At 40.7% G+C, this 24035-nt stretch overlaps 1 protein-coding gene across 8 annotated transcripts in view; it reads left to right on the forward strand.

Moving 5' to 3' along the window:
* Positions 1 to 24035, forward strand: part of MAST4 (microtubule associated serine/threonine kinase family member 4) — a 610376-nt gene that overhangs the window by 189284 nt on the left and 397057 nt on the right. For all 8 annotated transcript variants that reach the window (XM_070476769.1, XM_070476765.1, XM_070476766.1 and 5 more), the window contains exon 3: positions 11703 to 11827. In XM_070476769.1, coding sequence (XP_070332870.1) covers positions 11703 to 11827 — 125 coding nt within the window. The remainder of the gene's footprint in view (positions 1 to 11702; positions 11828 to 24035) is intronic.

Below are 24035 nucleotides of genomic sequence, written 5' to 3' on the forward strand. Positions count from 1 at the left end.
TTTTCAAGGTGTGACGAGAAGGGCCTGAAAAGGGATCTGAGGCTTAGATTCTGGTCCCACGTCAATTGCTCATAGCTGTGCCTTCATTTCTGGTTCTCAGTCTTCTTTGTAAAATAAGTGCGTTGAACCAGACACTTTTAAGGTCCCTTGGAGTTTAAGTAGTAAATGCTTTTAGCTCCCAAGAGGAGCAATAGTGGGAGTCTTTGCAGACACTGGTTTGCTTCATTTTCTCACTTCACACTTACATCCTGGCCCCACTGTTGAGTGGGGAAGCCCACCTCCTTCCCTGGTGGCAGTCATGTTCTGTCCTCTGAGACTGAGCGCACCAGGCCATCCATCTCCTGTTTAAAACTCATTTTCACGGGCTAATCAAAGATCAGGAATGTAGACTTATTTTTAACTTCCTGGATGGAAACTGAAAATGAAGCTGACTTTCTGTCATCTCCACAGGAACAAGAGTAGGCAAAGAAATGCAAATGCCACCAACCAGGATGTTTAAAGATTGATAAAAATTAGTGTTTCTGATGTATTAATGACCCTGGTGGTGGTAGCCTGCATTTGTCATTGTCATGTTCTGTTGTCATTCAAGTACTTTATCAATGCATATTGTCAGGGCTAAATTTATTTTCTTGTGTCTGCCTAGCCAGATCATTTCTCTGTTTTTTGACAGTACTGTCTCAGGCCCCTGCATCCCACTCAGGCCTGAAGGGAGAGCTGAAAGTAAGCCTCTTCCTTGTTTTTTAACTCCTTGCTGACCTGATCCCTGGGGGGTAAAACTTTTGAAAAGAGAAAAACAGTACCTTTAAAAGTCTGTTTCTCTTTTTCTGAATAAGAACACAGGTGGAGTCTTAACCACTGTGTAAATCATTATCACTGCACCAGTTTAGGCTTGAAGAAGAATTTTTTGAAGAATTCGTTTAAGGTACCTTCAGTTCAGTTCAGTTCAGTCGCTCAGTTGTATCTGACTCTTTGCAACCCCGTGAATCACAGCACGCCAGGCCTCCCAGTTTACAAGTCCCTGTAAAGGAGACTTATGCACTTACATGCACATGTGTACACACAACATTGCATCCTTAGTTTTTATTTAGTGTTGCATAATGTAAGATGCACCTGCATTTTTGCCCTAAAGTACTCTAGACATCAGTGAGAATTACGTATGTCATTGCCCTTTTATTAACACCTCAGAAACAAATTGCTCTAAGGTCAGAACAAGGAAAGGGCGGTTAACTTGGTCTGATAAATTTGAATTATTTCTTTTGCTGAGCAGTGAGAGTTGGGTTTCTTACTGTGCTTCTGTCTTTGTTTTGGTTGCCAGGAATCTCAGTGCAAAGTATTTTTATTGTTTTGTTTTCACTCCACTTTGCTAACTTTTGTCTGCACTGGTATGTAGAAATAATAGAAAAATAATGGTAGGTGATACTTGCACAGACTCGGAGCAATGAGTCCCCCATCTCCAGTGTACAAAACAGGGAGATGAAGTTCACAATTCTTTGCTACATTCACATTCCATTTCGAACCATCAGTTTCACAGCCACACTTTCACTCTATCTTTCCTGTTACCATCTTACATTGTTCTTTTCTTCCAGGGTGGATTACTTTTAGTTTTCTATTATTGGTGTACCTATCGTCCCTTTTACTACTTAATAGATTTCCTTTTTCTGTACCGTCATAAAAATCCTCCTGCATTGCTAATCATAAGTGTTCAGGAAATAGGGTCACCAGATAAAATACATGACATTAAGTTAAATTTTAATTTCAGAGAGACAAGGAATAATATTTTTAGCACAGAGGTGGCCGGTGTAACATTTGGAGTATGTATATTCAGATTTATTTGCATTTCAGTTTACTTAGGCATCCTATATTTTTCTAAAATCTGGTAACTCTATCAGTAACTACAGCAAGGGTCTGTCCTGAGGCTTTTATGAGAGATGTTGTCTCATAGGTACATGCATGGTAGAAGGGGCAAGAGGCTGAGGCCTCACACATGGACATTAGTACTCTATCCTTTCTCATGCCCCACTTCCCTTCCTTTATTTGGAGACAGGTCACTTGGAGACAGGACCAGCTTTGTAGACAACCGTAAGTGGGTCTGATGTATCAGTGTGTGAAAGTCTGTGTGTATATGCCCACTGCTGATCTTTCAGCAGTCACACTGTTCTCTGTGAACTCAAACAGTAGGAAATTAAATGCATTTAATGAATGACTGGAAGAAAACGATCAGGCTCTCAGTCTTGAGAGATGACAGTTTGGAGGATGATTGGAACAACCAAATGGCTACCTGCCCCCAACCTGAGCCCCAGAGCACAGATTTCCTCATAAGCATGTATGACTGAATTCCCTAAAAGGGAATGTTAAATAGTCTAGTGATACTGTTACTTTAAGACATGAAGCACTGACCCTGGAATTCAGGGCTACGTAATGTCACCTGAACTTTCAGAAGTCAGGGGCTAAATAATTGACTAGAAATAGAAAGGCTGAATTCCAACCCTACACTGGTCATTAATTTCAAGCAGTGCTTGAAGCATTCATGAGGCTAATCCTGGCTTAAATTTCTCTCTTCTTAAAAACAAGGGCAATGCTATGTTTCGCAAGGCACTAAGTGACTTGTTAGAATTTAATTCGGGGCGTAGGGCTATAGTTTGGATGACAGTGTTTCCTAAGTCCTATTGCTTTTAAACCAGCTAGAATAGACATCAACTTTCCTAGTAAGGGTTATAGAGTCCAGGGGTCCCCAGTCTCCAGGATCTAATGCCTGATGATCTGACGTGGAGCTGATGTGATAATAATAGAAATGAAGTACACAGTAAATATAATGCACTTGAATCATCTCGAAATCATCTCCCCCTACCTCACACCAGTCTGTGGAAAAGTTGTCTTCCTCAAAACCATTCCTTGGTGCCAAAAAGGTTGGGGAAGACTGATTAGTCCTTGATTGAGATCTCCCATCCCAGAAATAGGGCATTTTAATAAACTGCCATTTGAAAGTGCTGGAGGAGATCTACTATGCAATATTTGGAGGGAAATTTTACAGTTGTGTCTTAGATTTTTTGTCTATTCATTAACCAGTATCAACAAAGATTTTTTAAGACAAGAATAGTATATTCTTTAGGAAGCATGCATAGACATTCGGAAGGAAGAATTTGAATTCTGTTTGGAACAAAAACCAACATAAAACTAGAAACTGTTCCAAAGCAATATATTTGGAAATACACTGGTAAGTGAATTAGATTGAATATAAATATTTCCTTGTAAAAATATAGAACTTGTTAGGAAATTTGGACTTGTCTGGAAGTTTTTGCTTAGATTGTCATGTGGAGTTTATTTTGTCTCTGTGGCTGCCTTTGTTCTTTTTGTTTCTCTTGGAAAGCTCTTGATCCCCAATTCCTCCTTGGCCTCTCTCATAACTGTTTAGATGTAGGGCAGTTGTCAGAATGTTTACCATCTCAGGATGCCAGTGACATTTGGGTGTGTCAATCAAAGCATCTTTGCATGCAAAGGAATGTTACTGAGTAGGATTCTTAATTTCTCCAAAAATAAGTTACTGAGTACAAATTGTTCTCATGTGTACTCAGGTTCATCAGTTTGCTTTGGAAACAGACAGTATTTTGTGGTGGTGTCAGATCCTTTTGGAGAAGGGTTTTAGAAGATAAAATCAAAGCCAGGAGAAGTGACATGATGTTTTTGTATCATTTTAATGCTGCTGAGCCTTTTCACTATTGTTATGGTTATAAAACAAACAGCTGGACCCCATTTGAATATTTGAGGCAATGTTGTTCAGTTGCATCCAATTCTTTGCAACCTCATGGACTGCAGCACACCAGGCTTCCCTATCCTTCACCATCTCCTGGAGTTTGCCCAAACTTGCGTCCATTGAATTAGTGATGCCATCCTTTATCATCCCCTTCTCTTCCTGCCTTCAGTCTTTCCCAGCATCAGGGTCTTTTCCTATTTGAGGCAACAGGGATTTAAACAAAGATGGAAAAGTCTTATCCTTGGGAGAAATATAAATGAGAGACAGAATGGAGAGTTAATATGCACAGACCTAAGTATGTGATCCTGTAAAAACTTCAGTAGGTGTGTACTAGGTACAATGTGGGACTACAAAGACAGATGAGATATGGTTCCAGCTGACTGAGTTTCCAGTGTAGGAAAGCATATTGTGTACAGAAATAAATGGTACTCTATACACAGGCAGCCCCATAGAAGCAGGTGGTTGATGGGGGAAGATAAGGCTAGAAGTGCCCTGGTTGTGGATTCAATGCCAACGATACCAAAATGGGTAAAGTATCTTGGAGGGGACCCGAGCCAGCACTGAACACATAGTGTGTGTGTTCAACACTGCACTGGGCACTTGACATGTGTTACCTACAAGCATCCCCACCTGAGGGCTGAGCATAGAAGCTCAGAGAGGGAGAGTCATTTATCAAGGGTTTCCAGCGAATAAATGGTGAAACCAGAGTGCAAATCCCTGTCTGACTGATTTCCCACTCTGTGCTCTTGAGCTCACTTGGTGAATGAAATAAGAGCCAGATACCCCAAAGGGCCCTGAGCTGCAGAAAATCTGATCCAGTTTGAGAATGACACTGAGGAGGAGTGCCCTTTGCAGGAAGAGTTGCTTAGCAATGGAAAGTAGAGAGGGTAATAAGCCATTGTTTATTGTGGGCCTTCTGTTTGCCAGATGGTCTAACAGGCTCTCAATTTACATTCTGTGTCCTCACAGTCACCCCAAGATGTTGGTCAGTCATGTCCATTTTACAGAGCATTTATGGGAAATTGAGGCTTAAGAAGTTAACCAGGTCATGCATCTACTGCATGGCAGTAGTCAGGCTTTGAATTTTAGATTTGAGCTTTATGACTGGGGCCAAAGGCTAGTGGATTTGAATTCAGCCATTTCATTTCATGAGTTTAAAAATTAAAAGTACAGTTGACCCTCAAACACTGAAGTGGTTGAGGATGCCAACCTTCTGCAAAGTCAAAAATCCTCATGCAACTTAAAGCCAACCCTCTGTAACCATGGTTCCCTCCAGCCATGGTTCCATATCTGCAGATTGAACCCTTCCGAGTTTGGGCAGAACTGTAATGTTGATCATTGAAAAAAAATCCTCGAGGAAGTGGAACTGTGCCATTCCAGCCTGTGTTGTTCAAGAATCAGCTGTCTTTCCAGGATCCAGAGCAGGCAGCCAACATGTTCGAATGGAGTGAAATTTTGGAAAGGGTTGGACTAGCTGGTTGAGAAGCCAGAGTATGATAGGGGAGAAGGAGATGGCTCTTATGAATGTGATTATTATTTTAAAAAGAGCGGGATGCTGGTCCTTCACGGGGGGGTTAGAAAGGTGGAGAGAATGCAGAGGAGGGTGAGGAAGGACAAAGAGGAAGACAGCACGGGGAGCTGACAAGTAGTTTTAACAGCTGCTCCACATATCCGCAAAGTGACTGAGAAAAAATGGTTCTATTTATTTGCCGTTTCCTTCCATATATCTTCCCAACAGCATTCATCAATATCTGTCATTTCCCAGGGGGTTTAGACATGTCTAGCAATTCATTCTGCTGAATTATATTTCAATACGAGGATGGAGGGAGGCGAGACTGCAGATGTTCACTCTGACCCGTGCCTGGCGTCACTCAGACACCATGCCCTCCCGGCTCCGGGGTGCCCTCACTCACACGACACTGCAGGCCATGCTGCTTGCTGTCAGATTCTTATTACCATGTTCTCATTAGGGTAGCTCTACTTAATACTTCCTTAAAAATCAATTTGAAGTTGTCACGTTAGCCTTTGGTCTGCACAGCTAGAGCTTAGAGTCAAACCATTATGTATTTTATATCCAGACAACCACCCCGTGAAAGGTGCAAGCGGGAGTTGCTGGCAAGGGCTGGCTGTCACTGCAGGATGGGAGAATTTGCTGGGTGTTGGTCCTTCAAGAGGCAGCAGTCAAGTACTAAAGACAATAGGAGCCCCGAAGCTTACTAAGCTCTTTTTTGTGCATTAACTCATATGATCCTAATATCTTCCCTTATTAGAATTTGGTAATCTCAGGAGATGAGAAGAAATATTTCTCCTTTCAGAACAAGTTAAGGGAAAAGAAAAGAGGCCAAATGTATTTCTCTTTAAGTGTAGATCTGAATTGTTTCCATTTAAAAATAGACCCTGTGTTGGCATTTTTGCCCTTTTGTCATTCAACGTCGAGGGTAACAGGGTGTCTCTTTGTGACTGGGGGTGAAAAGACCACTGTACTGTTGAGTCATCTTGACACATTTTCCAAAGTTACTTTTGATTAAAAACTGCAGTCAGCAGTGGCAGTGGCAGCTTGAGTTGCTGCTATAGGCTTGTGGTTTGCCCAGGGGCTTTGATTTCTGTAGATGTGTGTTGTTCTGGTATTTTTCTGCAGTCCCTGGCTCTCTCATGGTATGGAAATAGGCTTTAGAGACTCCTTGACATATTTGTCATGGACCTAGCCAGTCTGGGCTTGCTGTATCAGTTAGCATCTGCTACTTGCTCTGCTTGCTACAAGCTTCCTTTTGAAGTGTCCCCCTAATTTTGTTGGGTTTCCTAGGTGGCGCTAGTGGTAAAGAACCCGCCTGCTGATGCAGGAGACATAAAGGACGCAGGTTCTATCCCTGGGTCAGGAAGATCCCCTGGAGGAGGGCATGGCTAATCTACTCCAGTATTCTTGCCTGGAGAATCCCGTGGACAGAGGAGCCTGGCGGGCTACAGTCCATAGCATCACAAAGAGTCAGACATGAGTGAAGCAACTTGGCGTGCATGCACCTTGTCACCTCATCAGGTCCATGTGGTTAGTAATGTTGCCTTGCCATTCTGAGTTTAATACAGAATGCTGCTGATAATATTCTAAGAAGTGAAATTGGGCATCTCTGGTGGGGTTGAGTCTTAGTAGCAAAACAGGAGTTGACTGCTGCATTGGGAGATTAACATGAAGCAGACCTTGATGCCCCATTGGCATCATGGTGCTGTGACAACCAACCTTCCCAAAAGTATGTGTTCTCTCTTCATTCAGCTTTCAGTTCCTGTCAACGGAGATCCCTGGCTAGTAGGCAGTGAGGTCTTCAAGGACTTGGGGTCACGCCTACGCTTTGGACTTTTCTTGTGTGAATCAACACACACTTTTTTTTTTTTAAAGGCTAGAATAGCAGCTCAATATAGGAGTCAGTGAACTTCAGCCCTCCCTGGTCACAAGTCTGTTGGTTTCTCAAATTATATTTATTTATGCCATTAAGAAGAATGATTTAGCAGCACTGTCAATGCTGTCTAGGTATAGTTATTCTTTTGCAGTGGGGACAAGAAATTGGAAGTCAGTCACCCATGTGAGAGGGAAGATGAAGGAGACCGTGTCTCTGTGTTGCAGCAGCCCAGCTGAAGATGAATAAAGGGAGCCTGTAATTGCCTGTGAGCATGGCAGTCACTATGATGCGGGAACCGATGTTTAGGGCTGAGCAATGGGGCATAAAAGAGGAATATCTTGATGATGATGGAGTGCACGTAGGGTGATGGCTGCTGACTCATGGACTCTGTCCAGGTACTGTCAGGGTCTCAGCACGGTCTTTAAGCTCTCTCCATTTTGAAAGTTTGGAGAGGTCTTGAAAAACAGTATAATTTGTGAAAGCAGGTGCTGATGGAGTTCACTGTAGATACCTTCTTTTGGACAACACAAGGACTCCCTCATTTCTTCCTATGTAAGGTATGATAGGTTTAGCCAGGCAAGGGAGGATGTGTGTGTGTATGAAAATATACATAACAAAATTTGTTATTTTAACCTTTCACACTTTATAGTATATTAAGTATACAGTTCAGTGGCATTATTAAGTACTTTCATATTGTTGTGCAACAATCACCACTATCCATCTCCATAAGTTTTTCATCAAATTGAAACTCTGTACTCATTAAACAATACTGTCTCATTCCCCTCCGCTGCACCACCCACCCCCCCTGCCCTCCAGTAACCAGTGTTAAACTTTGTATCTCAATGAATTTGACTATTCCAGGGACCTCCAATAAGTGGAATCATATGATATGTTACAATACATGTTCTTTTGTATCTGGCCTATTTTACTTAGAATGCCTTAAGTTTCCTCCATGTTGTAGAATGTGTCAGTTTCTCTCCTTTCAAAGGCAAAGTCATAATCCATTGTTTGTATATGCCACATTTGGTTACCTATCCATCCATTCATCCATCTATAGACATTAGGGTTGTTTTCACCTTTGAGCTACTGTGAATAATGCTGCTTTGAACATGGACTACAAACATCTGTTTTGGGTCCTGGCTTTCACTTTTTGTGTGTATATACCCAAAAGTGGAATTAGCAAGGACGGTCTCAGTAGGTGAAGTGGTAGATGTGAACTTTCTGGGGGCTGCTGTGGAGCTTCAGTAGATGCTCAGGTCAGCAGCAGCCTGGTGACAGCCCCAGACAAAAGCTGACGGATGAGAGATGTGAGCCTGTGGCCCCATCTTTTCCTTCCCCTGGCACCAGCACAGCGCCAGCTCCCCACGGTTCTTTTGCTCCCAGCTCTTGCCTCTGTAATGCTGGCCGCATCCTCCTTTCCTCCCTTCTGCGGCTCCCCTGCCCCTCACCAAAACCCTCGAGAGCAACACCCGGGCCACCTGAGCTTCCCTTTCTTCCTGGTGGCTACCTTACAGGTTATAACCTTAGAGATTATGATCAAGCTTTGCCAGCATTCTTATGTATAACTGAGCACCAGAAGCCATTTCTCAAGACTGCTTTGTTATATAGAGTTCCTAGGTCTATTTTCCCTTTACTGTCCTATTTGTAGTCAAGAGAAGTAACCCAAAATGTAAGACCATGTCCTGACTGCTAAATCTGTATTGCATTTCAGGTGATACAGAACTTACTGGAAGCTTTTAAATCTAGGCAGGTAACATTATTCTCTGATGCCAAAGTAGGTCTCCAGAGGCTATATTTAATTCTTTATATAGACATTCTGCTGAATTTGTTGCTGACCTGATATTTTCCTACTTCAGAGGGACACTTCAAGCATACATATTTGAAAGCGTACATCTCTGAAAGCGTACATCTCATGTTTGAGGACATGTGTTTATGGAGGTCTTGCTTCTTGTTTGTTTTTTTTTTTAAATCAGGATGAAAACAAAGGAAAACTCATGCCAACAAAAAGACCATATGTAACCTAGATGGAACCAAGGTACAATCTGAGTCTTAGTAATGTACTTATTTTTGTACATAACCTTAAGAGGTCGCAGATCTTTCTACTCTCTGTTGAGTAAAGACCCTGTGACCAAAACAGTGACAATAACCAGTATAAAAAGTCCATTCCAATAACCCACACCTCTGTGGTTGAAACTTGACAAATTCTTGTTTCAGTCTGGCCAACAGATTTCAGCTTTAAAATGGACCTCTCTTTATTGCCTCTAAATTTCTAGTTATGTCAGTAGACAGTACCTAATAAAGGTTTTAGTAAACATATTGGAATTTTAGCAGTGTGTTTACAAAAAACACAAAGCTGATCAAAGTTCCAGTTGTAACAACAAGCTTGATGCAGCATTCAAACAGAGCAGCCAGATTGCTAGGCAAGCTCACCTCTCCTACAACAGAGTGGGAATGGTATTATCCATTAATTTCCACCCTGTGCAGCTGAATAATGCATTGACAGATGCTAATTTTCTTAAATCGTAGGCAGCAAATGATGCATGAATACAGCAGCAACACACTTTTCAGAGGCTCTTGGTAGTCATCAGAAAGAAAATTTGTATAAAGTTTGATGTAATCACTACCAACTATGGCACAATGTTGATGCCTTCTAATGACTGCCTTAAATCCATCTGTTGTCCTCTTTTCCCTATTAACACTAATGGGGGTCCAGGCAGGAATAAAATATCCCATGTGTTGTGCTATCAGACCCTCCAATTTGTAACATTCATATGATTCCTAGGATGAGACTAGGAATAAAAACATCTAAAATCTAACCTATGACAGGATAATAAACATTATGTAAATGCTTCCTAATTTAATTATTTGTTCCAGTGGCTTAACAAAATTTTATTTCTTGCTCACCTTGCCATCCCTCATGTGTTGCATAGCTCTTTGTGTTTATTATTTTAAGTTTATATTTATTGAATGTTCATTATGTAATGTATTTTCTTTTTTTGATTTTAGCACCACCCTGTAAGTTTACCCCTGTTTTACAGCTGAGGAACCTGAGGCTTGAGAAGGTCGTGAATAAGTGATGGAATTAGTCTGGGGGGTCAGAATGGGCAGTCAGCATTTTTGTATGTAAAAAACTATCATCTTGCCATAAAATATGAATTTTCACATTTAATATGGTATGTGCATGCATGCTCAGTTGTGACCTACTCTTTGCGACCCCATGGGTTGAAGCCCACCAGGATCCTCTGTCCCTGGAATTTTTCAGGCAAGAATACAGGAGTGGGTTGCCATTTCCTCCTGCAGAGGATCTTCCTGACCCAGGGATCAAACCTGCGTCTCCTGTGTCTCCTGCATTGGCAGGCGGATTCTTCACCACTGTACCACCTGGGAAGCCCATTTGTTAATATATTTCAATAATTAATATATTTCAATATATTAATACATATTTCAATTGTTATTATATATCAATAGTTATTAACCAGTGGGTGCTTGTGAAGTGCATGCCTAAGGAAAGATACGGGGTTTCTTTTATAAGGAACACACCTGCTGGGGAGAAAGTGGGCACAATGTCCCTGCTGCTGCAGGGTCACCAGGCACACGGGCCACAGTCCTCACGAATCTGGGAGGGATGAAGCTGGAGTCCCCACACATGCAGCCTGTAGAGGAAAATCTATGGATTGGCTACTGTCTTTTCATTGTATTCATGTGTTTTTTGGGAAAGAAGTGCCCACTTGTTCTTTCATCATTCAACAAATATTTAATGAGTTCCTGCTATGACCAATTACTGTGCTACAGCAAAATATCAAACACGGTCTCTATTTTTACTGAGCTTCATTACTATGTGAATATTCATGCCCATCCTAACAGGAAGGTGTATATCTTATGTGTTGATAACTTGTCTAATCTGTGTACTGTAGAAGTAATACAATATGAATGGTTTAGCTGTTTGACTTTTAAAGACATACACATATATATGCGAGTTTAAGGCTGATGTAGATTGCTCAGTGAGCCTACAATGACATTAATGGCCTGCTTTATGCAAATGGGTACCATCATCTGTCCTGTGGACACAGCTGGATGAACACCAGTAGCTTCAGAGACAGAGAAGCTGGGAGAAAAGGGCAGCAGCCCCATTTCACCTCGAAAGGCTCCCGACTCCTCCTTTTGTTGGTCGTGATCTTCATAGACACGTTTCTAGTGCATTCCTATCTCACTTTCCATGTTTTAGATGTTTTAAAAGTACATTTCTCAATGCACATGTTTATTTCTACAATGCTGAGGATGCTTTGTATATGTGTGTGTGTGTGTATATATCCTCAACTCCTCAACATAGTAACAAGACCCTTCGTCTTGCCCTACAAATTGTGGAGATGAAGTGACTTACCTGGGTTTATGTGGTGACTTCGGGTCAAAACTTAAAACTGGATCTCCCGACTTGAAACAATCTGCTTCCGGCTGCTGTACAATATAATTGTAATGTACGGCTGAAATGGTATATAAGGATTTCTACAGAAGCACTGCCTTTCTGCCCACTACTCATACTGCCTTCTTTTTATCCCCGACAGGCAGGTATCTCCTTCCAAACCCGGCTGCGGGGCAAGCCTGGGCAACCTCTGCGGAGACGTCCAACCTCGTGCGCATGCGCAGCCAGGCCCTGGGCCAGTCGGCGCCCTCTCTCACCGCCAGCCTGGTGAGTGTCCCGGGCTCTCTCTGCGGTTGGTTAGGTTTGCTCCGTCTCACCTCCAACGTAGGGACGGCTGAATTTATTGAGTTTATTGTTCTAGATTTGAACTTAAGCCTACATTTAATATTAAGCACAGATTTAACACTGAAATTGTTGATTTCCGGCGTGCTGGTTTTGACCAGATCCTCCCCCTCAACCTAAGTTGGAATATATTTGTAAACAACTCTGTCTGAACTTTTCCCTTGAAAGAAATGAAAATGGTTCTAAGCTTTTTTAAAAAAAACTTATTTGAAAATAATTTCAAACTTACAGGAAAGTTGCAAGAATAAGACAAATACACACAGTGCCAGCCGATCCGTTGCCTGGGTTTAAGTATTAACTCTTGCCTATTTGCTGTACTGTTTGTTTTCTCTCCCCGTGAATATGTATATACACTCACATAAAATATTTTGAACTCTTTGAGAGTAGGTTATATATATCATGGCCTTTTGTTATCACAGGTAACTTCATTAAATTTATGCATGAAAGAAGTCTTTTATCTGCTCTGCCATCTGTATTTCATTTTTATCAATTGTCCCTATAATGTCCTCTAGTATTTTCCCTCCTTCAGTAGAGGATCCAGCCTGGGGTCGTGTATTGTACTGAATTATCCTTTAATCTGGAAACTCTCCCCAGTGTTTGTTTGCCTTTTATGACACTGACAGTTTTGAAGACTATGGGACATCCCCACCCTATTACTTAAAGGAATATTCCTCATATTACAATGTCTGGTGTGTCTGATGTTTCCTTACAGTGAGCTTTGGGTTTTGCATTCCAGCCCAGAATGTGACATTGGTGATGTTGTATCCTTTCAGGTCATGCCATGGGCAGGTGATGGTATGTCTATCTGCCCATCATTATTATGTTAACTTTTTTCACCCAGACAAGGCATTGGCCAGGTTCTCCACATAGTTAGAACTTTTCTCTTACAGTCAATAAGCTTTTGGCAGGGGGACACTTTGAGGCCATCCAAGCATGTTTCTTCTCATCAAAAATTTCCTTTGGATTCCGTTTTCATTGGTGATTCTTGCCTGGATCCTTCTCTTCTAGAATCATTGAAAATGTTTATTATTTTCAGCTCCAGCACATTCTCTACACCTACAGGTTGGCACATGGCATAAATATTTACTCATTTGTTAGCAGCATGGGCTCCTACACTCCTTTTTAAAAAAAAATAATATAGACTTTTATTTTTAACCATGATGCTTACTAGAATTTTGTTTTCCAGTGGGCCCATTACTTTTCAACTTTAACCTTTGGCACAGCCTAGAGGTCTATACAGGTTGCTTTTGTATTAGTGCTGGGATTTTATCGTATAGGAATAGATTTTGAAATATCTTTTACTGATGGTGATGCGAATGATATGTCAGTGCCTTATAATTTTATACATTGATAATAAATTATATGAGATATTTGGAAATCATTCAGTAATGTAGAGAGATCTGATTTAGGTCTAACCTTTAATCCTGCTTTTGTCGTTAGGTAGCTATATACATTTAAGCATGTTGCTTAGTTTCTTAGATTTTATTAGCTCATTGGCAAACTGCAAAACGAAACAACCTATTAAACAGTCTCTGGAAGTCAGCATTGAAATTCACTGTTTCTAGTTTCAGAATCGTAAAGATTCAGAACATATTGGATAATTATCCCTGAAAAGTTTCTTTGAGGATATTTTATGACTTCAAAATTGACTATGATCTTTAAATCAAAATGTATCTTCTCAGGAAAATTTGGGGACTTATTTTTAAAGGTTCAGTTAAATGATGCATTTTAGCATTTTCCCCATCCCATCCCCAAGTTCAAAGTTACTTTTCCTTCTTGAGAAATTTTATTAAAAGCTTATTTTACTGTAAGCATTTACTTTTTAAGGAAGGAAGAGAATTCCTCACAATCAGTGATTTTATTTTTTTTTAAACATAAGTGCTTTGGGGGCCACTATTATTCTTACACGTAAGTAGATAATCCTGTATGTTTATTGCCAAGTAAATCGTCCTAATTAAAATAACACTGCCACAAAGTAATGTGTCTAATACTGGTAGTTATGTACTCAGACCAGAAACTGATTGATTCATTGATAAAACACGTGTCAGGTGACCTAAGATATTTGGAAATAAAATACAAAACCAAGGAGAATAGCATTCTTATCAGAGAGTTCCTTATCAGCTTATTTACCCTGCAAGTATTTATAGGGTTTAGGAGCAAGACTAGAGAAAATGCTAAAATACCATAAAAAGCAAACTTAAAATAGTACCTGGCACCTAGCAAGCCTCAAATATCAGCCAGAGTAAAAATCACATGTGGCACCAAAGCCAGATGGTGACTAACCATTTACTACTAGACAGTGAAGGTTTAAAATGTCACCTTCATCATATCTTTTCTTCAGAGGTTTCCTTGCTTCCTGATTGTTGTCTAAGGAAAACCACTTGCAGGCTGTTTGCCCATGTCCTCTGTCCCCCGCCTTCTGGCGTGTCGTGAGCAGGAGCAGCCGGAGGAGAGCTGCCCGGCAGAGCCCCGTCTTGATTTCCTCCTTGTTCGGCAGCATGCTCAGGTTTCTCTGCCGTGTCTCTTATTTCAGTATGTGACTCAGTATGCTTTCATGACTTTGCCTGTCTTTTTGTGCCCTTTGCAGAGTCATTCAGGTTAGTCTATGTTTCTTGGATTGGATTATATCTAAATTATGCCAGTTATACCTAACAGACTTGGTAGAGAATGATGCTGAAGGAGTATTAATGTATATCTATTGGACCTTTTTCTTTTTCCTTTCTATCCCCCTTTTTCTTGTCTTCGAAATAAGCCTTATGTTACTGGAAGTGCATTGCACGGTAGAACATGAGAGTTGTTAGTTGCTCATTTGTGTCCTACTCTTTGCAACCCCATGGACTGTAGCCCACCAGGCTCCTCTGTCCTTGGAATTCTCCAGGCAAGAATTCTGGCCTGGGTAGCCATTCCCTGGGGTCGAAACCAAGTCTCCTGCATTGCAGGAGGCGTTTTTACTGTCTGAGCCACCAGTAGAACATGCTTCACTCTCATCCTCTCTCCTGGCCATGATAAGCCCCTTTGCCCACATCTTAGACCTGTAAGCTGACCTTCCTTCTGACTCTTAGCATTTATCAAGGCCCACCTTTGTTTTAGTTCTTTGTGTTTATGCCTGATATCCCCCTGCTAGACTGCACGTTCCTTGAGGGCCGAATTCCTGTCTGATCTGACATTCTGCTCCTCACTGTTCTAGCACAACACCTTGCATATAGGAGACATTCAGTAAATAATATTGATGGAAGGGATAATCATTGGTGGAAAGTGACAGATTCTGTCAGTTGCAAGGCTAGAGTGATGATGTGATCCTATATGCTATAATGGGTGTCTAATTAAGACCATCTATCTGAAGTATTTTTGGTCTTGTTGTCTAGTGCATCTTATAATCATGATTAGCCTCAAAGTCCATGTAATGGACCAAATCCCATTCAGTTGTAAAGAACCCGCCTGCCAATGTAGGAGGCATAAGGGGCATGCGTTCAATCCCTGGGTTGGGAAGATCCCCTGGAGGAGGGCATGGCAACCCACTCCAGTGTTCTTGCCTGGAGAATTCCACGGACAGAGGAGCCTGGAGGGCTGCAGTCCATAGAGTTATAGAGGGTCAGACACAGCTGAAGTACACAGGTGCACTATTGAAAGTTCCATATCAGCTGCTGACAAAATACGGTGACAAAATGAAGAAATTATCACAGTCCATATTCAAGGAAGTCCCCTTAACTTGCTTGTGAGTAGTCACGCAGTCACATTGGTTTAAGTATTTTGTTGATTCTTTGAAGAGGAAAGTTGAGGCGACACATATGTTCAAGTGTGGAAAAGTTGGTAAAATCAGAATCAGTGTGGTTTATGTCTAAATGACAGGATTACACTTGATATCACAGTTTTATGTTCAACACAACAGTAGAACATGTGGGGAAAGTATTGACCCTCAATCTGAGAGGCAGTCATATGTTAGTAAGATATAAATGAAGGCCGTGGTTGGGGCGGTATGAGTTTCAGTAAATGCATGACCTACTGTGATTTAAATGCCATAGGCAAGCTTCAAGGTAATGCTAACTACCTTCTCAAGGAGGAGATTAATTCCTAGCCGGAAGTATCTAGTTTTCCTTGGCAATGCTAAATGTAGTTGTGTTCCTTCTCCCAGACACATTGGGCATTTCTGATAAATGGCACATTGCCAATTCATCCTAGGCAGCCTGGTAGCTGGCAGAATACACGCTCAGCCAGTGTCCGCCTGCTGGGGCACCAGCCGGGAGTGCTGATGAAGTGTCAGATGTATACCTCGTATACATTAATCTGAAGAGGGGAAAACTCATTTCCCCATTTGCTTCCTCCATCTTTCTGTCCCTCCCCACACACATGGGTAGTTTATCAAAGAAGTCATAGTCGTCAAAAGCAGGGGATTTGTACTGATGCTGCTTTCTGGTAAGAAAGATGGAAATTTCAGGAGGCAAAGCAGGACCCGGGGTAATTTTGTCGGTAGGAAAATAAGGTTGTAAGCCTTGGTGATTAAAGTTTAGAAATGGTATATGTAACCATCATAAGAAATAATCACTTCTTTGGTTGTTTGGAGTGGTAGATGGATGGCAGAAACACAGTGAAGATTAGTTTCCAGTATTTTCAACAGTTTTCTGTTGGATTTGAATCATGTGGCTCATCTGTTTTGATTTTTGTGAGCATCCCTGTCATATTTTTTCTTATTGAGTGCTTCCTTGACCATTCTGTTTGAAAATCTTTTCCTCACTGCATGCCACACACCCCCACTTTTGTCAATAGCTTTATCTCCTTCCAATACACCACATAATTTGCTTATTATATATCTCCTATTATTCTGATGAAAAATTCTTGAGGACAGCTACTTTTTTCTCTTTTACCTAGTGTTTCCCTGGGGCCTAGAACAGTCCTTGGCACATAATAGGTGCTCAGTGAAGGCTTGTTGAATGTAAAAGTAAATATATTTCCTTTCTTTACCTTTTCAGTGCCCTAGAACAGACTCTTGTTTATTTTTTGTTTTTAATCTGTATTTTACCTTTTAGGTTTATATTGTTTAGCCTAATCAAGAAGATATTCAAGCCAGAGAGTAGTTAATTTTGGAAACTCTGTTCAGGAGTTAAACTATAATTATTCAGTTGGGCAATGAGAATGAAGGGGGGAAAGCAGAGTGTTTTAGAGATCAACTCCAGTTTCTACCACTTATTGGCTGTATGAGTCTCAGTTTCTTCATCTGTGAGGTTAGTGGATCTAGTTGCTTCATAAGTTTATAATGAGAAAGAAATGAGCAAATTCTTGTGTGCTGCTTTGCACAGCATCTGTGACTCAAGAAGTGCTGATGCCAGCATTCCTGGGGTTGGTAGAAAAAAATATTTCTTGGGGGTTGTCAGCTGGACTTAGCTGAAGTGGTATTCTCAGAAGGGAGGAAATCAGATCCTTTACTTTGAATAGGAGTTTCACCTTTTGGTCCTTAGCTTTTTGCATGCTTGTGGATGCTAGTGGTTAAGAACCCACCTGCCAGTGCAAGAGACAAAAGAGATGTAGGTTCGATCCCTGGGTTGGGGAGATCCCCTGGAAAAAGACACGGCAACCCACTCCAGTATTCTTGCTTGGAGAATCCCATGAACAGAGGAGACTGGCAGGCAGCAGCCATTGGGTTTCAAAGAGTTGGGCATGACTGAAGCAAGTTAGCACAGGACACTACAGACTAGCTTGTAGTTTCTTTCTTCCTCATTTTCACTCTAGATTCACCAACCCCACAAACTGAAAGTTTTTTTTTTTTTTTTAAGAACAGTTAACTGTTTTGAGGGGTGGAAGTACTTTCAAATATTGTTTTTCAATTTTTAATATTAGGTTAAGTAGTATAATTTTATGTTTCTTCAGTGGCCCTCTTTTGACACTGTATCCATTTCTTGTAATGGAAAAATTATGTTTCATGATGTATTATAAATATTAAAACCAAACTATTTAAACTGTAATATATTCAGAGAGCCTTAATGAATATTCATCTTTTCCATTTGCAAAAGTGCATTATGAAGAGTCAGGGAAAATTCACTAAACGTATGCAAAAGTGCATTTTTCCTTTTAAATTCATGCAGAATGTACCGACATAATGTCAGCATTTATTTAGGGTACAGACTTTATTTGCAGTCATTTAATATTATATCAATACTTCATTGGCCTTATAACTCAAAAACAAAAACCTGAGCTGAAGTCCAATTAGTTAACTCTGAGAGAGTGTCTGTTAAATATTGATGTAGGGACTATTTGAATGCCCTTGGATAAATTGCTTAACAAAAGGTGTAGAATACAATGTGAATTAGCATTTCTCCTTAGCCATTATGACTCAATTTAAAGGCTGCATAATATTCCAGTGTATGGATTTCTCACAATTTATTATACTATTTCCCCCTTTAGTTTATTTCCAAGTTTTACCCATTGAAAATAATGGTAATAAGCAGGCTTTTAATAAGTCTTTGTTCACCTCTGGTTGTTTTGTCAGGGTAGATTCTTGGAGGGGATTAATGTGGCAGAGGATATGAACATGATATAGGTTTTCCATACTCTTGCTAAATTGTTTCTAGGAATACTGTACAACTTTATGCTTCTGTATATTGAGAAATCAATATACAGCTTCCCAGGTGGCTCAGTGGTAAAGGATACACCTGCCAAGCAGGTGATGTGGGTTCGATCCCTGGGTCAGAAAGATCCCCTGGAAGAGGAAATGGCAACCCACTACAGTTTTTTTGCCTGAAAAATCTCATGGACAAAGGAGCATGGTGGGCTACAGTCCACGGGGTTGCAAAGTCAGACACGACTGAGCATAGACATTATAGTAACTGACTGAGACATTACATCTCTTTATATTCTGGCCAGCAGTCAATATTTCCCCCCAAAAAAACCCACTCTGAACTTCCCAAAAAACCTAGTTTGCTGGTTTGTTAGGTGAAAAATAATTACCTTTTTAAATGTATTTTTTCTTTTTGGTGAAGTTGATATAGTTTTTGTACATGTTGAACTCTTACGCCAAAGTCCCCCAGATAAAGCAAATATGAAATTAGGGTTATCTGTGTTTTCTCCTCCAACTTCTTCCTTCCATTTCCTAAATCAGCTCACCAGCCTAACTACTGGTAACCTGTATTGCTCTTGGGATACAAGAACTGCTGAGTGTGATTACAATGTATGTAGCTGAAGGCATTATTCCACAGCTCAGAGTTTTTTTCATCTGGAAAATAGTAATCTCAATTGTGAAATAGTGCCTTCAGCTGTGGACATTATAATCAAAGTCTCAGGAGTGCTTGTATTCCAGGAGTAATACATCTCCTAGTTATTACCCTCTAAGCTAGGTTCTATTGATAGTAAAGGGATGAATTTTTGTAACTTAGGGCTGAAATAGCAGTAGGAACCCCTGAGTAGGTTCTTATAGGTCAGGCCTAATCCATGAAGATAAATCTCATTGTGGGCTCACCTGGTCCTATCCACAGAGTAACTGGTTTATCAGGAGTCTATTAATCAAAGATCAGCTTAAAAATGAACTGTAAAATCCTTGCTGTAATCCAACTCTTGCTTCTGTGAAAAGATACTCTAAATGTGCATCCTTACTCTAAACATGCCTGGGTGTCATGAGAATAATTAGCAGGAAACAGGTGAAGTGTATTGTGATTCAGTGAATGAATGAATGAAGAACTACTAATTATTTGATGGGGGAGAGTTTTTTATGAAATTGAATTACAGTCAGAAGTAGTCACTTAAAACTTTCAGCCCCAGTTTGCTCTTATTTCCATTTTGCAGAGGTTAAAAAAACTTCATTACTTTATGTATTACTTCCTGGGAAGGACAGAATGCCTGCTGGAGCAGCTCTCTGCGTGGGTGTGCCTGAACAGACTGGTCAAGTGTGGGCTTCTTATCAAAGGTGTTTGAGAGTCCATGAGATGGATGGCACCAATAAATATTTTATGGGATTTACAAGGTGGAAATGCATGCTCTCTATTAATTGCTGACCATCGTAGAGGGGAGCAAAGCAGATTGATAACAGCAATACCTTGTGTGTGTGAAAGAGGTAGAGAGAGAGATCATGGGCTTTACTTACTGCCCACTTAACCAACTGCTATACCTATTTCAGTACCTGACCAACCCACCTGTTAGGCATGATGAGATGATCCAGAGAATGGAGAGTGCTGGCACTCCCGATTTCTTATCCTCACGTATCTTTAGCACTGAGGGTAGTTCCTGGTATGTACTGTTTAGTACTTAGATAATGGTAGTTTTTTAAGAAATGTTGAGGAGGTCTTCTCTGTTTGTTTTTTTTTTTTTTTTGGATGCACCACATGGCTTGCAGGATCTTAGTTCCCTGACCAGAAATGAATCCAGGCCGTGGCAGTGAAAGCCCAGAATCCTAACCATTGAACGACCAGGAAGCTCCCGTAAGGAGGTCTTAATTCATCTTTTGATAGTTTCTGATGCTGGGAAAGATTGAAGGCAGGAGGAGAAGGGGATGACAGAGGAGGAGATGGTTGGATGGCATCACCAACTCAATGGACATGAGTTTGGGTAGACTCTGGGAGTTGGTGATGGACAGGGAGGCCTGGTGTGCTGCGGTCCATGGGGTCGCGAAGAGTCGGACACGACTGAGCGGCTGAACTGAACTGAACTGATGCTCCTGTTCTGCTTCTTGAAGCCCAGACTAGTTGAATGGTTGGGCTGTCAGGAATTTGATTGGGTTGTGTGTCTGGGGAGATGATGGTGAAGGTAAAGGTGGTGAAGTATTCATAGCTGCCATCATAGAAGTGTCCCTTGGTACACTGGTGGACAGGTACCTCTCTGGTGGACCCCTTGCCTTGACCTTTCTGCTGTCCTTTCGCCCCCGTGGTAAAATTACAGCGCTTACCTTTTTGCTATCTTAGTGTGTCGAATGAATTCTACCATTAGAAACCAAGAAACTCATAGTAATTAGACAGTGCTTTGGGGGAGGGAAGGTATTGGGATGTAACATTTCCTTTCTTGGGAGAAGTGAAAAATTATTATTTTAATTCATGGACTTCTTAGGAAGGTCCTGGTTATTGTGGCTTTGGAAAATCGAACATACTTCAGTATCTTTCCTTCTTTATTTTTCTGTAATACTTGGCTGGTTAGCTAAGAATTAGCAGTATTGGTAATTATACTTATTCCTAGATTATTGGCACCCACAGTCTCAATCTGTGGTACTGGATTCTGAATTGGTGTATTCTTTATTATGCTCATTAATCAGTTAATTGATTATTAGTGGAGTCTTTATTATACAGCTGGTATTAAAACCCATATAGAAAGATGTCACACCTGGTCTTGAGTTTTAAGCAGCTTCTAATATAGTTGAGATGAGGCTTCTGAGAAATTAGAGAACAAAGTAGAAGATGATTACAGGCTGGAGAGTTTGCAGTGTATTCCTAGACTTTTAGGAATAATATGGGCTGCAGGTTCTGGAAGGTTTTGGTTGGGCAAGCTTCAAGGCATAGTGGAACTATGTACTTAGTAGAATGGGGTGAGGAGTGGTAGATAGAGGGAACAGTGTGACATGGACAGTGATTTTGAACATGGGCAGTTTCTTCCTAATATGATGTTTCTAGCATGGGTAGGGAGCCAAAGGACCACATGAAAACCTGCAAACTCATGGGTATCTGTGATAGAAGGATTTCTAATTTAATCTGAACTGTAGGAGGTCACCAGGATTTGCACCATCTTTTAGTGAGAAAAATGTCTGCATGAAGTAGCTGGGGAGCCTTCAAAGACCCCACCAAGTGATGCCTTTTTCCTTAGGAAGTTTCTTGGGTGGAAAAGCTGTTACCTTCAAGCACTTTAGTCATAAGGAAATAGTCTTTGTATTTGGTAGATTCATTGACTGGATGTTAATAATGGCTTAAGGGATTATGAGATTTTCTCTTTGTGATTTGACATACTATTGGGGATTTCATTTTTAAGAGTAGAACCACATGACTGGTCCAGCTTAGCTATTTGTGATATAATAAATACATTATTTTATTGTTCAGGGCAGATCAACCTCCATTTAAAGAAAACACTTAAAGAACAGGTGCCAATAAAATTGCATTGAAAGAAAAAAAAAAAAAAAGAACTAGAAACAAACCTGACCAAGGAACTGAAAGACTGACATACTGAGAACTATAAAACATTAATAAAGGAAATAAAACAGAATTCAATGAAATGGCAAGATATCCCATGCTCTTGGGTTGGAAGAATTAATGTTGTTAAAATGGCAGTACTACCCAAAGCAATCCATAGATTTAATGTGATCCCAATCAAATTACCCATGACATTTTTCACAACACTAGAACAAATAATCTAAAAATTTACATGGAGCCATAAGAGATCCATATTTGCGAGGGTGGGATGATCTGAGAGAATAGCATTGAAACATGTATATTACCATATGTGAAATAGATTACCAGTCCAGGTTCAATGCATGAGACAGGGCGCTCAGGTCCAGTGCACTGGGATGACCTTGAGGGATGGGATTTGGAGGGAGGTGAGGGGGGGTTCAGGATGGGGAACACATGTACACCCATGACTGATTCATGTCAGTGTATGGCAAAAACCACTATCATATTGTAAAGTAATTAGCCTCCAATTAAAAGAAATTAATTTTAAAAAGAGATCCATGTTTGCCAGAGCAATCTGGGGGGTGGGGGGAAACAGGAGATAAAACTCTCCAAGATGTCAAACAATACTACAAAGCTACAGTTATCAAAACAGTGCGGTACTGGTACAAAATCAGGCATATGAATCAATGGAACAGAGTAGACAGCCCAGAAAGAAACCCACACACCTATGGTCGATTAGTAGTGTTAGTCGCTCAGTCATGTGTGACTCTTTGCTACCTCATGAACTGTGGCCCGCCAGGCTCCTCTGTCCATGGTCAATTTATCTATGACAATGGAGGCAATAATATACAGTGAGAAAAAGATGGTCTCTTAACAAATGATGATGGGGAAGTTGGACAATCACATTAAATTGATGCAGTTAGAACACACTTCACACCATGCACAAAAATAAACTCAAAATGGCTTAAAAACGTAAGCATAAGACATGACACCATAAAGGCCAGAAGAGTACATAGGCAAAACATTCTCTAACATAAAATGTACCAGTGTTTTCTTAGGTCAGCCTCCCAAGGCAATAGAAATAAAAACAAAACTAAGCTAATGTTACCTGATCAAGCTTACACTGCAATGAGATAAAAACCAGTCCATCCTAAAGGAAATCAGTCCTGAATATTCACTGGAAGGACTGATGCTGAAGATGAAGCTCCAACACTTTGGCCACCTGATATGAAGAGCTGACTCATTCGAAAAGACCCTGAGTCTGGGGAGGATTGAGGACAGGAGGAGAAGAGGTGGACAGAGGATGAGATGGTTGGATGGCATCACTGACTGTGAACTTGACTATTCATTGAACATGAATTTGAGCAAACTCTGGGGAACAGTAAAGGACAGGGAAGCCTGGCATGTTGTAGTCCGTGGGGTTGCAAAGAGTTGGACATGACTTAGTGACTGAACAACAACAGCAGAGATCATCATACTAAGTGAAGTAAGTCAGACAGAGAAAGACAAATGCCATATGATGTCACCTGCATGTATAATCTAAAATATGGCTCAAGTGAACCTATCCACAAAACAGAAACAGACTCAGACACAGAGAACAGACTTATGGTTGCTAAGGAGGCTGGGAGAGGAATAAACTGGGAGTTTTGTGTTGATAGATGCAAACTATTACATTTAGAATGGATAAACAACCAGGTCCTACTGTGGCTAGCACAGGGAACTGTATTCAATACCCCATGATAGATCATAATGGAAACGAATATAAAAGAGAATGTGTGTGTGTATATAACTGAGTCATTTTGCTGCACAGTGGAGATTGATACAACAGTACAATCAGTTATACTTCAACTGAAGAAAGAATGGGTTCTGGGTAGCAGAGAGCATTTCTACAAATCTCTGAAAAGACAAAAAAGCTCTAGCTTCAGTTTTGGTAATCCTGACCTCATAGTAGGACTGATTGTCATTCTAAGCCCTAGTGCTTCTGCAATTTGGCTTCCTTAGATCCCTAACTTCTGTTTCTTCTTTCTTTTACCTGTGTTCTTTCCTCTTTAATATATTAACAA

The sequence above is a fragment of the Odocoileus virginianus genome, chromosome 14 (assembly GCF_023699985.2).
Source record: "Odocoileus virginianus isolate 20LAN1187 ecotype Illinois chromosome 14, Ovbor_1.2, whole genome shotgun sequence".
Taxonomy (NCBI): Eukaryota; Metazoa; Chordata; class Mammalia; order Artiodactyla; family Cervidae; genus Odocoileus; species Odocoileus virginianus.